The sequence below is a fragment of the Muscardinus avellanarius genome (genome assembly GCF_963383645.1).
Source record: "Muscardinus avellanarius genome assembly, chromosome: 16".
NCBI classification, from domain to species: domain Eukaryota; kingdom Metazoa; phylum Chordata; class Mammalia; order Rodentia; family Gliridae; genus Muscardinus; species Muscardinus avellanarius.
Genome location: NC_137802.1, coordinates 49,090,276 through 49,102,657, shown reverse-complemented (window position 1 = coordinate 49,102,657; position 12,382 = coordinate 49,090,276). Strand labels below are relative to the sequence as shown.

Here is a 12,382-nt window from a genome sequence, read left to right as displayed (position 1 = left end):
TTTCAAAATAAGAAATAAAATAGGAGCCAGGTGTGGTGGCACACGCTTATAATCCCAGTACTTGGTAGGCCGAGACAGGAGATCACAGATTCTCGACCAAACTCGGCAACTTAGTGAGACCCTGTTTCAAAATAAAGAATAAGAGCATGGTGGCGCACGCTTGTATTCCCAGCATTTGGGAGGCTGAGACAGGCGGACTGCGGTTCACAGAGAGCCTCAGTTACTTAGCAAGGCCCTCTCTAACTCAGTGAGATCCTGTTTCAAAATAAAGAATAAATAATTGGGTTGGAGGTATAGCTTGGAGGTAGAATGCCCCTGGGTTCAATCCCTAGCACCACAAAAATATATAGTATATACATATGGAATAAAAAACAGGGCTGAGGGTGTAGCTCGGAGGTAGACTGCCTCTGGGTTTAATACAGCACCCCCCCAAAAAAAAAAGGGGGATGAGGTATAGCTAGAATGTCCCTGAGTTCAATCCAAAGCACACACACACACAAAGAAAAAATATTTGGATGGCCATGTACTTGTGTTTTTTTGTTGTTTTTTTTGCGGGTTTGGGGATGGAACCCAGGGGCATTTGACCTCCAAGCTACACCCTCTGCCCTATTTTTTATTCTTTTTTTTTTTGCGGGTCTGGGGATGGAACCCAGGGGCATTTGACCTCCGAGCTACAGCCCCTGCCCTATTTTTTATTCTTTATTTTGAAACCGGGTCTCACTGAGTTGCAGAGGCCTCACTAAGTAGCTGAGGCTGTCCGCGAACCGCGATCCTCCAGATCTCAGCCTCCTGAATGCTGGAATTACAAGCGTGCGCCACCACACCCGGCTTTCTTTATTTTTGAAACAGGGTCTCACTAAGTTGCAAAGGGCCTCACTAAGTAGCTGAGGCTGTCCACAACCGCGATCCTCCGGTCTCATACTCCCAAATGCTGGGATTACAAGGGTGCGCCACCACGCCCGGCTTACTTGTGGTATTTTTAGTGACAGAAATGCTTAGTAGAAGCCAGGCATGGTGCTACATGACTCTAATCCCAATATTGGGAGGCTAAAATAGGAAAGATTGCAGGTTAGAGACCAACCTCAGCAACTCGGATACACCCTGAAAACTCAGTGAGAGAGCCGGGTGTGGTGGCACATGCTTGTAATCCCAGAATTTGGGATGCTGAGAGAGGAGGATCCGGGTTTGCGACCAGCCTCAGGTACGTAGTGAGGCCCTCCACAATTTAATGAGACCCTGCCTCAAAATAAAGAATAAAAAAAATAGGGCTGGGGGTATAGCTCGAAATTAGAATGTTCCTGAGTTCATTTCCAGTACTACAAAAAAAAAAAAAAAAACCTCAGTGAGACCTTGTTAAAATATATATAATAAAATAGAGTCGGGCATGGTGGTGCACACCTGTAATTCGAGTAATTGGGAGGCTAAGTCAAGAGGACAGCCTAAATAAGCAAGTAGTGAGACTCTTATCAACCTAGCAAGACCTTGTTTCAAAATAAAACTAAATAATAGGGCTGGAGGTATAGATCTGGGGTAGAAGGTCCCTGGATTCAATACCCAGTACCACAAAAAAATAAAATAGGACTGAAGGTATAGCTCAGAGGTGAAATGAATTCTTCTAGGTTTGATCCCTGGTACTATACACACACACACACACACAGAATATTAAAAATTAAAAAAATAAGTCAGGTATGGTGGCGCACGCTTGTAATCCCAGCATTCAGGAGGCTGAGACCAGAGGATCGCGGGTCATGGACAGCTACTTAGTGAGGCCCTCTGCAACGCAGTGAAACCCGGTTTCAAAATAAAGAATAAAAAATGGGGCAGGGGGTGTAGCTTGGAGGTCGAATGTCCCTGGGTTCCATCCCCAGACCGGCAAATAAATAAATAAATAAATGAACAAACAATATAGTTGAGATCCATATTTTCATAAAGAACCCTGTTTATGTTATAAAACATATAGTACCAGATCCACTAAAATAAAAAAGGGAAAGGAGATGAGAAAAAAGTAAATATAGACAGCATTAATATGTCTATAAGCCAGGTGTAGTGGCACATACATGTAATCTCAGTACTTGGTAGGCTGAGACAGGAAGATCCCAAATTCAAGGACAGCCTCAGCAACCTAATGATACCCTGTTTAAAAAAAAAAAAAAAAAAAAAAGGTCTGGGGATGTAGCTCCGAGGTAGAACTGAGTTCAATCCTCAGTACCACCTGAAGAAAAAAAAAGGCAAAAAATTTATGGCCAGGCGTGGTGGTGCAAACCTGTAATCCTAGTACTTGGGAGGGAGGCTGAGACAAGAAGATTGTAAATTCAAGGACAGCCTCAGCAAGTAGTGAGATTCTCACCAACATAGTGAGACCTTGTTTCAAAATGAAAAAAAAAGGGGGGGGGGGACCTGAAGGGTGTAGCTCAGAGGTAGAATGCCCCTGAGTTCAATGCACAGTAACCCCTCCATACACATACACACAAAAATGTCTACAAAACCAAATGTAGTTTTTTTCCCCTGAACTGTTAGACTCCATCCATTTGAAATGAAATCGATATTAACCACTGCTAATTTGGTTTATGAAAAGCTAAATTTCTGCCAAAGATTTTTTTTTTTCCTTTTTGCGGTATTGGGGATGGAACCCAGGGTCATTCTACCTCCTAGCTATAGTCCTAGCTTTCTTTTTTACTTGTGTGTGTGTGTGTGTGTGTGTGTGTGTGTGTGTGTGTGTGGTACTGGGGATGGAACCAAGGGATCTCCTACCTCCAGGCTACACTCCCAGACCTATTTTATATTTTATTTGGAAACAGGGTTTCATTAAGTTGCAGAGAGCCTTATTAAGTAGAAGAGGCAAATGGCTTTGAACCTTTGCAATCCTGTCTCAGCCTCCCAAGCGTGGGGATTACAAGAATATGCCACCACATCTGGCCCTATTTTTTATTCTTTATTTTGAAACAGGATCTTACTGAGTTGCAGAGGCTGAGGCTGTCTGCACACTGCAATACTCCTGTCTCAGCCTCCCAAATGCTGGGATTATAAGCATGTGCCACCACACCTGGCCTGCCAAAGCACTTTTAATCTTTTTAAATCATGTTTCATTCTGATTACCTCCCAAGGGAGAAAAAAAAAAACCCAGAAAGCTGAATACAGTAGAACATGCTTGTAATACCAGGATTTGGGAGGCTAAAACAAGAGGATGGAGCCAGGCATGGTGGCGCACACTCGTAACTCCAGCATTCAGGAGGCTGAGACTTGAGGATCACGGTTCATGGACAGCCTCAGCTACTTAGTGAGGCTCTTTGCAACTCAGTGAGACCCGTTTTCAAAATAAAGAATAAAAAATAGGGCAGGGGCTGTAGCTCGAAGGTCAAATGGCCCTAGGTTCCATCCCTAGACCTGCAAAAAACCCAAAAAAACAAAAAACAGGATGGCAGGTTCAAGATCAGTTTCAGCTACTTAGCAAGACTCACAGCAACCTAGAGAGATCCTGTTTCAAACACAAGAAATAAAAAGGGTTGAAGAAATATGCAGATGAGCTGGGTATGGTGGCACATGCCTGTAATCCCAATACTTGTGAGAGTAAGACAAGAGATCAGAGGTTCATGGCCATTCTCAGTTACTTAGTGAGGTCTTCTGTAACTTAGGAGACCCTGTTTCAAAATAAAAAATAAAAAATAGCAGCCGGGTGTGGTGGCGCACGCTTGTAATCTCAGCATTTGGAGGCTGAGACTGGAGGATCGTGGTTCGAGGACAGCCTCCACTACTTAGGCCCTCTGCAACTCAGTGAGATCGGTTTCAAAATAAAGAATAAAAAATTGGGTAGGGGGTGTAGCTTGGAGGTCAAATACCTCTGGGTTCCATCCCAAGACCCGCAAAAAAAAAAAAAAAAAAAAAAAAAAAGGATAAAATAAAAAATAAATAAAATAAAAAATAGGGCTGGGGTTGTAGCTCAGAGGTAGAATGTCCCTGGTTCAATCTCCAGTGCTGTTAAAAAAAAAATAAAAAAAGGAAGCCGGGCATGGTGGTGCATGTTTGTAATCCCTACATTTGGGAGGCTGAGACAGGAGGATTGCGGGTTTGTAGACAGCCTCAGCTACTGGGTGAGGCCTTCCGCAACTCAGTGAGACCCTGTCTCAAAATAAAGAATAAAAAATTGAGTTGGGCGTGGTGGTGCACGCTTGTAATCCCAGCGCTTGGGAGGTAGAGACAGAAGGATTGCACAGGTTCGAAGCCAGCCTCAGCTACTTAGTGAGACCCTGTTTCTAAATAAAATATAAAACAGGTCTGGGAGTATAGCCTGGAGGTAGAAAGCCCTTGGGTTCCACCTCTAGTACCACACACACACACAAAAAAAAATTTTTTTTTTTTTTTTTTTTTTGCGAGTATGGGGTTGGAACCCAGGGGCATTTGACCTTCAAGCTACAACCCCTTCTCTAATTTTTATTTTTTATTTTGAAACAGGGTCTCACCGAGTTGCAGAGGGCCTCACTAAGTAGCTGAGGCTGTCCGCGAACTGCGATCCTCTGGTCTCAGCCTCCTGAATGCTGGGATTACAAGCGTGCACCTCCTCGCCTGGCTGGAAAAAAAATTTTTATCCCTTGAGCTATGGGTAGTGGCATACACCTGTAATTCCAGTACTTGAGAGGCTGAGATAGGAGGATAGCAGGTTCAAAACCAGCCTCAGCAATTTAGCAAGACCCTATTTCAAAATAAAAATAAGCTGGGTGTGGTGGCACATGCTTGTAATCCCTGTGCTTGGGAGGTGGAGACAGGAGGATCACGCAGGTTCGAAGCCAGCCTCACTGGATTGAGACCCTGTTTCCAAATTTAAAAAAATACAAAATAGGTCTGGGAGTGTAGCCCAGAGGTAGAAGGGTTCCATCCCCAGTACCATCAATAAATAAATAAATAAATAAATAAATAAATAAATAATAAAAATAAGCTTTTTTGGTGGTGCATGCTTATAATCCCAGCATTTGGGAGACTGAGACAGGAGGATTGCAGTTTGTGGACAGCCTCAACTACTTAGTGATGCCCTTTGCAACTCAATGAGACCCTGTTTCCAAATAAAGAATAAAAACTAGGGCTGGAGGTGTCACTCAAAGGTAGAATGCCCCTGGGTTCCATCCCCAGTAGCACAAAAATAAATAAATAAATAAATAAATAAATAAATAAATAAAAATAAGGTATGGCTGTGGGTGTAGCTTGGAGGTAGCATGTCCCTGGGTTCAATTCCTAGTACCAGAAATTTTTTTTACCCTTCTCACTTCCCAAAAACCTGAACTCTAGCTAGGTGTGGTGGTGCACACTTGTTATTCCAACATTCAAGAGACTGAGACAGGAGGATCATGGTTCATGGCCAACCTCAGCTACTTAGTGAGACATTCCACAACTCAGTGAGAATCTGCCCTAAACTAAGGAATAAATAATAGGGCTGGGGGTGTAGGTTGGAGATAGAATGCCCTGGGTTCCATCCTCAGTACTGCAAAACAATACATAAATAAATAAAAAATAAAAACAAAGTGAAGTATACTGCTGCTTGCAACTTTTTTTTTTTTTTTCCGGGCCTGATGGAACCCAGAGGGATTTGACCTCCAAGCTACACCACCTGCTCTATTTTTTATTCTTTATTTTGAAATAGGGTCTGAGTTGCAGAGGGCCTCACTAAGTAGCTGAGGCTGTCTGTGACCCGCGATCCTCTGGACTCAGCCTCCCAAATGCTGGGATTATAAGTGTGTGCCACCACGCCCGGGTCTTGTGTGTGTGTGTGTGTGTGTGTGTGTGTGTGTGTGTCTAAGGATGGAACCCAGGGGCATTTGACCTCCATGCTACACCCCCTGCCCTATTTTTTATTCTTTATTTTGAAACAGGGTTTCACTAAGTTGCGGAGGGCCTAAGTAGCCGAGGCTGTCCGCAAACCACAATCCTCCTACCTCAGCTTCCCAAATGCTGGGATTACAAGCGTGCACCAAACCACAGGCCTCCTGTCTCAGCTTCCCAAATGCTGGGATTACAAGCATGCGCCACCACACCTGGCTTTGCAATTTACTTTGAGATGAATCAAAACAAAAGATGGTGAGATGAATAAATACATGATAAAAATATAGAGTAAATATTAAATAGAGAATCTAGGTGTTAGATATATCAATGTTTAATACAATTCTTTCAACCTGTGTTTCAATTCCCCCCCCCCCCCCCCCCGGTAATGGGGATGGAACCCAGGGGTATTCTACCTAGGAGCTACACCCCCAGCCCTATTTTTTATTTTGTGTCTGTGTGTGTGTGTGTGGTACTTGGGGTGGAACCCAGGGGATTTTCTACCTCCAGGCTTTACTCCCAGACCCATTTTATACTTTATTTGGAAACAGGATCTCACTAAGTTGCTGAGAGCCTCACTCAGTAGTAGCTGAGGCTGGCTTTGAACCTGTGCGATCCTCCTCCAAGCACTGGGATTACAAGCATGTGCCACCACACCCGGGTCCTATTTTCATTCTTTATTTTGAAACAAGTTCTCACTGAGTTGTAAAGGGCCTCTCTAAGTAGCTGAGGCTAGCTGTGAACCGCGATCCTGGCTCAGCTTCCCAAATGTTGGGATTAGAAGTGTGCACCACCACACCGGGCCTCATAATTTTTAGCAAACCAGGGAGAAATACTAAAGAATGTCATTCCTTCACACATAGAACTCTGCAGTTTGAGGAATTCATTAGTTTTTGAGTAACTACTACATTAACAACAAAAATGACACTGACATGCAAAACGCATGCATGAATTTTTCTTTTTTTGTGTGTGTGGTGCTGGGGATTGAACCCAGAGGCCTTCTACCTCCAAGCTACATCCTAGCCCTATTTTTATTTATTTATTTTTGTGTGTGTGTGTGGGGGGGGCTACTGGGGATTGAACCCAGGGGCATTCTTTCTTCAAGGTACACCCCAGCCCTATTTTTTATTCCTTTTTTATTTTGCGGTACTAGAGGTAGTATCCAGGGGCATTCTACCTCCCAGCTACACCCCCATCCCTAATATTTATTTATTTACTTACTTATTTTTGGTGGTACTGGAGGTGGAACCCAGGGGCTCTTCTACCTCTGGGCTATACTCCCAGACCTATTTTATACTCTACTTGGAAACAGGGGCTCACCAAGTTGCTGAGAGCCTCACTAGGTAGCTAAGGCTGGATCTGAACCTGTGTGATCCTCCTGTCTTAGTCTCCCAAGCACTGGGATTACCTTCTCCCAGCATGGGCCACCAAGCCCGGCTTATTCTTTATTTTGAAACAAGGTCTCACTGAGTTGCAAATGGCCTAAGTAGCTGAGGCTGTCTGCCAACCAGGACCCTCTTGCCTCAGCCTCCCAAATACTGGGATTACAACTGTGTCACCACGCCCAGATTTTTTATTCTTTATTTTGAAACAGGGTCTAAGTTACAAAAGGCCTCACTATGTAGTTGAGCCTGGCCACAAACCTGCAATTCTCCTATCTTAGTCTGCCAAGTATCAGGAACTGACATGTGCTATCACGCCTGGCTCCTACTTTTGTTTATTTATTTATTTATTTATTTATTCATTTATTTATTTTGGTGGTACTGGGGGTAGAATCCAGAGGCTTCTACCTCCGGGCTATACTCCCAGACCTTTTTTATATCTTATTTGGAAACAGGGTCTCACTATTGATGAAAGCCTCACTCAGTAGCTGAGGCTGGTTTTGAACCTGTTCGATCCTTCTGTCTCTGCCACCCAAACGTGGGGATTACAAATGTGCGCCACCACGCCCAGCTCCTACTTTTATTTTGAAACAGGTTCTAGGTAGGTTTATGAGACTACTTGCTGCAATCCTCCTGTCTCAGCCTCCCAAATACTGGGATTTGGTGTGCGCCACTATGCATAGCTGGATTTTCAAATTATCAATTTCTTTACTATTGCTCAGTATTGTCCTTACTCATAGACACAATTTACTGAGTGGTACTATGTATGCTATGCACTTGTAGGTAATTATTACTTCCATTTTACACATGAATAAAATCAGGTATGGAGAAATTAAATGACTTGCCAAAGGTCATAAAACAATATTGGGATTCCACTCAAGCTCATCATGTTCTACTTTTGTGGACTAAAGTGGGTCCCCAAAAGAGGTACATTCATTGTCTAGAAATAAGAAGTTTTCCACAGATAATTTACTCTTAGCCCTGAAATTTGAAACTAACATGCCTTTCTCATATAAATATCACAGTGAAAGCACTGTTACTATATCATTAGAGAAATATGAAAACTGCCAGTGATCACAGTTAATAGTAAAGCTATAAAGAAAACCAAGTTATCCTTGGAACCAATTTCTTCTAGGTTATATAATGTCAAACAGAAAACTACCCAATAGGATGAAACAAGAAAATCACAGGTTCAAGGCCAGCCTCAGCAACTTAGGGAGATCCTCAGCAACTCTGTAAGACCCTGTTTCAAAATAAAGAAGGAATCCAGGCATGGTGGTGCATGTCTATAATCCCAGTACTTAGAAGAATGAGACCCGAGGACAGCGTCAGCAACTTAGTGAGGCCTTCAACAAACTAGTTGGTCACTGTTTCAAAAACAAATAGTTAGCAGGGCATGGTTGCTCATGCTTGTATTCCCAGTACTTGGGAGATGGAGATAGGAGGATTGAAGGTTTGCAGCCAGGGTCACCTACTTAGTGAGGCCCTCCACAACTCAGTGAGACCCTGTTCCAAAATAAAGATTTAAAAACAGGGCTTGAGGTGTAGCTCAGAGGTAGAATGCCCCTGGGTTCCACCCCCAGTATCAAGGAAGAAAGAAAGAAAGAAAAAAAGAAAGAGAGAAAGAAAGAGAGAGAAGTCAGGCACAGGTGCATGCCTGTAACCCCATTACTTGGGAGGCTCAAAGTGGAGGATCTCAAGTTGGAGATCAGCCTCAGCAACTTAGCGAAACGGTGTCAACCTAAAAAATGAAATGAATGAAATGGCTGGGGGCACATCAAGGGGTGGGGATGGGGAGAAAGCTACCTAATCAGTTGAATTTCATTAGTTAAATGGTAGAACTTAGCCGGCCGAGATGGCAAATGCTTGTAATCCCAGCGCTTGGGAGGCTGAGGCAGTAAGGATGCTACAGGTTCGAAGCCAGCCTCTGCTACTTAGTGAGGCTCCCAAAAACTTAGTGAGACCCCTATTTCCGAATAAAATATAAAATAGGTCTGGGAGTATAGCCCGGAGGTAGAAAAGCCCCTGGGTTTCGCCCTCAGTACCACCAAAAAAAAAAAAAAAAAAAAAAAAGGTAGAACTCATTTGTAAGCTAAAATAATGTTCAATTAGGCAATGAGTACACTTACAGATTTGGAGACTCAGTAGGTAGCCAAAATGGTATAGGATGACCTAGACAAACAGCCTCAAGATAATACAAATGAAAATTGGCAATTTCTTAAGTCTCCAGTCAGGTTCAATAATGCATTAATACCAAGTAATTTTTAAAATTGAAGGCAAAGCAACAGGTAAAGCTCTAGGAACTGGTATCAAGAATATGCACTCAATTAACAGAAAGAAGCCTAAGATTTCTCACACAGAAACTTTTAACAGATGATCCTACTACTGCATATACCTACCTTAGCAGTTGGAAGCATGTGAAATCTTTTCTTCTCAAACTGAGTAAAGAGACCAGAATCACCTACTTAGATGACTAGCCAACAGCAAAATGTCCCAGCCAATCAACACTGGGATTTCAACAAAAGGTTATAATAACCAGTTGCCAGTTCCTCACAACCCACCCAAACTTAGGAAGGACAGTTAGGACAATTAAACCAACAGCTCACCTGGGGAGTGGACTACGACTCAGAGACCGCTTGCTCATAAAAGGGCTGCTGGATCTCCTTCGACTATAGGGACTGGGTGATCTCCCACTGTAAGAGCCACTCCTTTCATAGCTGGACGACCGTCTCCGGCTATAGGGACTCACAGACCTCTGTCGTCTACTGTAAGGACTGGGCGACCGGGTGCTGGACTGATAAGCAGAAGGCTCCTTGTAAGGTGGGCTGATCGACTGCCTTCTTGAGGTACTTCCAGGACTCTTCTTGTAGGAGTCATAATTGCTAGATGTGTGAGATCTTGGGGGACTAAGGTCATAATCTTGGCCATAAGAAGCTCCTGAGGGGCTATCATCTTGTTTGGAGCTGTCAGACCATTTCCTGTGGGGACTCCTGGATCTGCGTTTTGGGCTGTCCACTGTTTTGTAACTTTTGGGTGTTTCCCTTTTCCGATGACTTTTACTCCGTTCTTTGTGTCCAGACTTTAACTCACGTTCTTTTCGGGTTTTCTCCTTATGGAGTTTGGATGACCTGGATTCCTTGCTGCTGCTTTTGGATAATTGTGCCTTCCCATAGTCATCATTCTCCTCATTTGAACGCTTTGAACTTCCTGATATCCGATCCTTCATCGATCCGGTCTTGCTGGAGACTTCCTGGTTTTTTTCTTTTTCGGTCTGTTTAGCTTTTAGTAAGTCCCGAGAACGCTTGTGCTGGTGGTGACGATGTTTGTGCAGGCGGTCACTCCGATCAGTTCCACGACGTTCATCATTTTCCCTCCTGTCTAATTTGAAGGCCATGTCATCAGAGAAGGTGTCTGAATCAGAGCTGATGTCATCATACTCCACCAAAGGTTTGATAATTGTACCCAATGCTGCTTCGGGGGTTACCAACCCCATGTCTTTGGAGTGCTTGGACTTGTGCCGCTTGTGCTTCGACAGCAAGCGGTGACGCTCTCTGCTGTTGGAGCTGCCACCTCCCGATGACGGCTGCAAAGTTCCAGAAGCTCCTCCATTCCCGTCCTTCTTGCCCCCATGTCTCTCCGAATTGGGCATTCCCTTTCCCCTGGCCTGAAGAAGGGGAAAAAAGTTCCCCAGCACTCCAGAAAGTAACCCCCGCCCACCCCCCCAACCCCAACTCCACGCCCACCAAAGAGCCCCTAGCAGGGGGTGGGGAGGGAAGGGACCGTAGGCCAGGCTCCTCCTCCCTCCCGGCTCCTCAGCAACCTCCTACATGAGGTGGGGGGGGGTGAAGGAGCGAGAGAAGAAATGAGAGTTCCTCAGCAACGGAGTTGCGAGACAACGGGTAGCTGCACAAGTCTGACCCAAAGCCCCCGCCAAGCTAGTCTTCAGTTCCGGGTCCCGGAGAGGTCGAGGAAGAAGGGAGCCGAAGGTCCGGGGATGTGGGGCCGACTCCGACTCTGGGGCCCTTGAGGACGGCGCGGGCCCTTCCCCTACGCGGTAGCCCGGCTCGGGGCGGCTTCCTGTCGCCGGGGTGCCACGGGCCCGGCGCCTCACGCCCCTCTGTCCCTCGCTCCTGAGGGAGCCCCTTCCCTAGCCTCCGCCTCACCTCAGTATCTCCCTCACACACTCGCTCCCTCACACAGACTCAGTCACACACTAGATTAAACCGAAACGGCACTAGGGGGAGGGGGAGGGGCGACCTCAGAAGGTATCGCGAGAGTCCCGCAGTTCTCGCGATATTTCTCCTTCCCTTTTACCTCTCCCATTTGTTGAAACAACGCGAGAACAGTACCCTAGCAAGAGACGCTTCCCGTAGACTCTCGCGATAAGTTTTAGATTCCCCCCCCCCACCCGTTTGAGGAAAGCTTATTGAAATGGATCTACCAAAAAAAAAAAAAAATTGTTTTGAAAACTAAACTATTGGCAACTCATTAAGCTAATAAATCCAGATTCTGTTGCAAATGCATTTTAGCATACTTTATAGCAAAACTTGGAGAATTTTAACAGGGTGGGGACACTGCAAGTCAAGACCCTAAATGTTTAAACAATGCTTCCCAATTTTTTTTTTTTTTTCTTTTTGGTACTGGGGATTGAACCCAGGGGCATTCATAATCCCAGCATTTGGGAGGCTAACAGGAGTATCCAGGTTCGCGGCCAGCCTCAGCTACTTAGGCCCTTTGCAACTCAGTGAGACGCTGTTTCAAAAATGAATAAGCCGGGCTTAGTGACACATGCTTGTAACCCCAGCATTTGGGAGGCTGACACAGGAGCAACCGGGTTCGCAGCCAGCCTTAGCTACTTAGTGAAGCCCTTCACAACTTAGTGAAACCCTATTTCAAAATAAAGAGCCAGGCATGGTGGCGCACGCTTGTAATTCAATACTTGAGGCTGAGACAGGAGAATCTGGGTTTGTGGCCAGCCTCAGCTACTTAGTGAGGCCGTCCTCTGTTAAGTGAGACCCTGTTTCAAAATAAAGAATAAAATCTGGATGGGGATGTAGCTCAGAGGTAATATGCCCCTAGATTCAATCTTAAGGACCGAAAAAAAAAAAAAAAAAAGAATAGCCGGGCGTGGTGGCGCATGCTTGTAATCCCTGCGCTTGGGAGGCTGAGACAGGAGGATCACACAGGTTCAAAGC

General features: G+C 44.8%; 1 protein-coding gene across 2 annotated transcripts in view; it reads right to left on the bottom strand.

Annotated features, from left to right (window-relative positions):
• CDK12 (cyclin dependent kinase 12) overlaps positions 1-10,836 on the bottom strand; it is a gene marked incomplete at both ends in the record, with an annotated part of 79,052 nt that extends 68,216 nt beyond the window's left edge. For both annotated transcript variants that reach the window (XM_080714238.1, XM_080714239.1), the window contains one exon: positions 9,794-10,836. In XM_080714238.1, the coding sequence (XP_080570364.1) occupies positions 9,794-10,836 (1,043 nt within the window). The remainder of the gene's footprint in view (positions 1-9,793) is intronic.
• Between the last annotated feature and the right edge of the window lie 1,546 nt (positions 10,837-12,382).